A 5,242-nucleotide genomic window follows, 5' to 3' on the forward strand; every position below is an offset into this window, starting at 1 on the left:
GTTTTCATTGGAAATTTAGAAAACGCGTTTACTTAAACTTATTCATTTTTCATTTTCAGTTTTAGAAAATTAGAAAACGTGTTTAGATATGTATATTTTCTATCGGTTTTCAATTTTAGAAAACGGTAGTGGTGGTACGGTGGGGGTGGGGGCAGCGGCGGGAGGCAATGGTGGTGTCGATGATGACGACGCTGGTGGTGGTGGTGGCGGTGGTGATGACAGGCAGTGGTGGTGGCGGCGGCGGCGGTGGTGATGGTGTAATGGTGGTGGTGATGGTGATGGTAGTTCGGTGATTGTGGTAGTGGTGTTAGGTGTGTGCTTGTGTGTGTGTGTGTGTTTATAGGGGTGGGTGTCGGTATAGGTGTATGTTTGTGTGGATGGATGTGGGTGTATGTTTGTGTGTGTGTGTGTTTTTGTGGGGGTGTAGGTGTGAGTGGGGGTTGGGGTAGGTGTAGGGGTCTGTTTATTTTTTATGTGTATGTGTGTGGGGGGGTGGGTAAAGGGGGGCGGGGTTGGGGTAGGTGTGTGTTTGTGGGTGTGTGTGTGTGTGTGTTTGTAGGGGTGAGATTGGGAGTGGGTTGGTATGAGTGTAGTGAGTTGGGGGTAGGTAAGGACGGAAGTAAGTGTCTGTTTATATTTTAGAAAAAAATTGGAATTAAAAAAATATGGAAAAGAACAATTATTGGTTTTCCAAAAATTTTCAATTTTTTTATAATTTTAGAAAACGCAAAATTTTTATTTTCTATGAAAAATTTAGATAAATAGACAAACTAGTTTTCAAAATTCTTATTTTTTTTGGAAAATTTTTTCCGAAAATCAACCTATTTTCCCACAACTAAATGGACATTTGATAAAAAAAACACATTTCTATCGATACCTATACCGCTACAAGCAAATTTTTAATTAGTCTCAATTTTGTTTTAAAATCAAAATGGGTTTTCGAATTCAATATGATATGATCCGGTTTTAACCCAAATACCCGATTTGATCCCCCACATTATCCATCCCATGATCCCAAACACATCTACCATAACAAAGAAGACGACAGTGAAAGGAAAAAAAACAAACCAAAACGCCATCGTATTACATATCCATTTGACGAAATTTGTCCCTTTCTTCCATCACCCCACCCCACCTTCGTCACCATCACTTCTCCAACCACTGATCTCCTCTCACAGCATCAAAGATTCAAGATATATTAAACAAATTCAATCCAATCCCCCCACTCGCCGACCACAACAAAAATATCTCACCCCTTCCCTCGAATTCTTCCCAAAAGCAACCGACTTTAGAGAAATCTGGGCCCTTCTCTCTATCTGTTTCCTGATAATCTTTATTATTATAATCACCCACATAACCGGCATCTTAGGGAAGAAGAAGTGGTTTCCGGGATCTTTTGTTCAAGTTAATCAGCCGCCGGTGATCATATACTGTGGTGGGATTGATTGATTTTTTGTCGTTTGGTTAACTGGAATGTTATTTGGGTTTGACTTTTGACGCCGGAGAATGGATCGGTCGATGGCAGCGGCGAGTTCCGGTATTGATTTACCGATCATGCACGATAGTGACCGGTATGATTTGGTTAAAGATATTGGGTCGGGTAATTTTGGAGTTGCTAGGCTTATGAGAGATAAACAGACTAAAGAGCTTGTCGCTGTTAAGTATATCGAAAGAGGTGAAAAGGTCAGTTGGGGCTTTTTCATTCTTTTGATTTAATCTGTATCTGTTTTTGGTATTTTCTGATTGATTGATGAAATACCACTATTGGATTTTGATCGATCCTTTTTGGGTATTCTTAATTTCACTTCAAACTGTCTAATTTAAGGGAGTTATATTTTGTTTCCATTTATGGATCTTTCACTTTCTTCGCGATTGCTTTAGCAATTACCAATTACCAATTAACAATTAGAATCCATGTTAAAATTAAACAAATAGCGAGGAGCAAAGATTGTAGGATGAACATTTGGGGGAAATTAAAACCATGAAATTTAATTGTTTCCCTAAATTAGCGATAAAATTCACATCAATGAGTTGACAAGACCTCATATTTCTAGGACTGCAGCTTGAAATTGGAGCACAAGCTTCTCCATGTTCTTAGCGTCAAGAGTATAAGTTTTTTCTTTAAAAATTATGTGGGAATTGTGAAGTTCATTGATAACTCGATAATTTGATCATCGTTCTAATTAAATTTGATATTTGTTTTCAGATAGACGAAAATGTTCAAAGGGAAATCATCAATCACAGGTCTTTAAGACATCCTAATATCGTTAGGTTCAGAGAGGTGCAATCATTTTCTCTATTTTCTTACTTAAATTATCATTTTTAATAACAAATTAATTACTAATTTCATTTTTTTTAAAAATATATATATTAGCTCATATTGACCCCAACCCATTTGGCAATTGTGATGGAATATGCTTCTGGTGGGGAACTTTTTGATCGAATTTGCAATGCAGGGAGGTTTAATGAAGATGAGGTTCTTTTCTTTCTTTCTTTCTTTTTCTTTTTTTTTCTTTTTTTCTTTTAAATTTTATATGAAATCTTTTGTTGTTTTTTTCTTGCAAAAAATTTAACTGTGTTGATTATGAACAGGCTCGATTCTTCTTTCAACAACTCATATCTGGTGTCAGCTATTGTCACTCTATGGTAAATTAAACTTTTACATTTGTTCAAATAAGTTTATTAAACTTTTTTCAAGAGATTTAAATTAACTACTCAACTTACAATTTTGTTTCATTGTTATGAAATTTTGTATTTGTTTATTGAATGTGGCAAGTTTATGGAAAAACAAATCATTAAATAGTAACCAAGTTTCAGTTTTATTCCGATTTTGTGAAAATGTCAGAAAACATTAAAGTGATCATGTGGCATGTTTATTGAAACTATATAATGAAATTGTTTCAATAAACCTCCCACATCAAAAAAAAAAAAACGAAAGTTTATAACAATGAAACAAGAAATACCAAATTTCATAATAATAGAAGAGTAAATTACTGAAATCGTCCCTGTGGTTTGGTCAAAATTGCACGTTTGGTCCCTAACATTTTTTTTGCACTCGGATCGTCCATGTTGTTTGATTTTGTTGCGTTTTTCGTCCCTATGGTTTGGTAAAAATTGCATGTTTGGTCCCTAACTTTATGTATGTAAGGGACAGAAAATGCAACAAAATCAAACCACAGGGACGAAAAATGCAACAAAATCAAACCACAGGGACGATCCGAGTGCAAAAAAAAAAGTTAGGGACCAAACGTGCAATTTTGACCAAACCACAGGGACGATTTCAGTAATTTACTCATAATAGAATAAAATTGCAAGTTGGGTGGTTAAAGAAAGCTTTCAAAAATTAGTTTAAGGTAATAGGTGGAACAAGCTTTAAATTTGATTACTATTTAATGAAAATAGTTTTGCTTTTTATTATTATTTAGGTATAGGCTAATCATTTCATTTTTTATTTTTTTTCATCATTGAAGCAAGTTTGTCACCGTGATTTGAAGCTAGAAAATACGTTGTTAGATGGAAGCCCTGCTCCCCGTTTAAAGATTTGTGATTTTGGGTACTCAAAGGTAGCAGATTTTCCCATTCGTTTTATTTGGTTCGTGTGTTTTTGTACTTTTGATAAAAAAAAAATTATAATTTTCTTGATTTTATATTTGCAGTCTTCGGTGTTGCATTCACAACCAAAATCAACCGTTGGTACACCAGCATATATTGCCCCCGAAGTGTTGCTTAGGCAAGAATATGATGGAAAGGTAGGTTGTACTGCATTTGACATGACACAGCAGGAGAAGACATGACAAAACAGGTTGTACTGTTTGTTTGTCAGAGAGGACATGACTTGACTAGACATTTTGTACTCATGATATAACATAACAAATTGTACTTTTTGTGATACGACATGACTAAATATGTTGCACTGCATTTGACATGACATGATAGAACAGTTGTATATGACATAACATGTTGTAAAGCATTTGACATGCATTAGACTGAAACCGAGACTGAATTTTTGATCATTTTTTTTTTATTTCAGATAGCGGATGTTTGGTCATGCGGGGTGACATTATATGTAATGCTAGTTGGTGGCTACCCTTTTGAGGATCCAAACGAACCAAAAGATTTTCGAAAGACAATACATGTATGACATATAAAATATATTTCAACTTCATTGTCACGATATTATGATATATATATATATATATATTTTTTTCACTTATATCAATCTACTTTCGTTATCTACAGAGAATCCTACATGTCCAATATTCAATCCCAGAAAATATTCAACTTTCCCCCGAATGTTGGCACCTCATTTCAAGAATATTTGTTGGAGACCCCACACAGGTCGGTCTTTTTTTTTTGACTTAATACAGAAAGAACAACATAACAGATATTTACGAATTTACCCTTTGTGGAACAGAGAATAACGATGGCGGAGATAAAACAACACAAATGGTTCCTAAAGAACCTTCCGGAAAATCTCATGGATGAAGACAAAATGATGACAAATCAATTTGAAGAACCGGATCAACCGATGCAAAGTGTTGATGTGATTATGCAAATAATATCAGAAGCAACTATTCCACCTGTTGGTCTTTATGATCTTGATATGATGGATGATGATTTGGATGACTTTGATTCTGATCCAGATGAACTTGATATTGACAGCAGTGGTGAGGTGATATATGCAATTTGATGATTAAATTTATACTATATATGACAAGACAAGACAAGGTTTGTGTATGTAGAATCACTTGTGGGTTGTGTTTAGATGTTGTCACGGGAGTTTTTTGTATTTTGGGTCGGGTTTTTTTCCGGGCAGTGTGGGCAAATCCCGGGCAGTTGTAATGTTGCCCGGGATTTTGGTGTTTCTGGTTTAGGAAAGACCCGACCTTTTTTAAATACCAATGGAAATTGACTATGACTTTTTTTTTGTTACAAGATGATGAAATCGAAGCCATGTATAATTTTAATTGCATGGATTATTCATTATTATGTTATTCCACGCCTATTTGGAAGGTTAGTGTCATAACATAAAGGGTAAAAAAAAAATTTCATAAAAAAAAAAGACTATTGATTTAAAAAGGAAAAATTGCTATAGAATGTAAGAAACAAGAAATCAGTTCATAAAATACCATTATTTTAATGGTGTTTTGTGAATTACCTATTTATGATATTTTTCTAGGACATGTACAAAAATACAAATAGTTTGTTATTATTTATGACGCTAACACTTTTGGGAATTTCC

General features: G+C 34.5%; 1 protein-coding gene across 3 annotated transcripts; it reads left to right on the top strand.

Annotated features, from left to right (window-relative positions):
- The first annotated feature begins 1,135 nt into the window (after positions 1 to 1,135).
- LOC145097635 (serine/threonine-protein kinase SRK2E-like) lies at positions 1,136 to 4,967 on the top strand. Of its 3 annotated transcripts, XM_079035249.1 has the most exons (10): positions 1,546 to 1,683; positions 2,055 to 2,106; positions 2,207 to 2,281; positions 2,375 to 2,476; positions 2,593 to 2,646; positions 3,471 to 3,563; positions 3,657 to 3,749; positions 4,031 to 4,135; positions 4,240 to 4,338; positions 4,415 to 4,967. In XM_079035249.1, exons 2-10 carry the CDS (start codon positions 2,089 to 2,091, stop codon positions 4,688 to 4,690), a joined length of 915 nt encoding a protein of 304 aa, XP_078891375.1. In that variant the 5' UTR covers positions 1,546 to 1,683; positions 2,055 to 2,088; the 3' UTR covers positions 4,691 to 4,967. The 3 variants fall into 3 exon arrangements, with proteins under 3 accessions (XP_078891373.1, XP_078891374.1, XP_078891375.1); XM_079035248.1 differs by lacking the exon at positions 2,055 to 2,106 and having other exon boundaries at positions 1,146 to 1,683; XM_079035247.1 differs by lacking the exon at positions 2,055 to 2,106 and having other exon boundaries at positions 1,136 to 1,683; positions 3,471 to 3,749.
- Positions 4,968 to 5,242: the final 275 nt, after the last annotated feature.

Source organism: Lactuca serriola, chromosome 4 (assembly GCF_051521515.1).
Source record: "Lactuca serriola cultivar US96UC23 chromosome 4, Lser_US96UC23_V15, whole genome shotgun sequence".
Taxonomy (NCBI): Eukaryota; Viridiplantae; Streptophyta; class Magnoliopsida; order Asterales; family Asteraceae; genus Lactuca; species Lactuca serriola.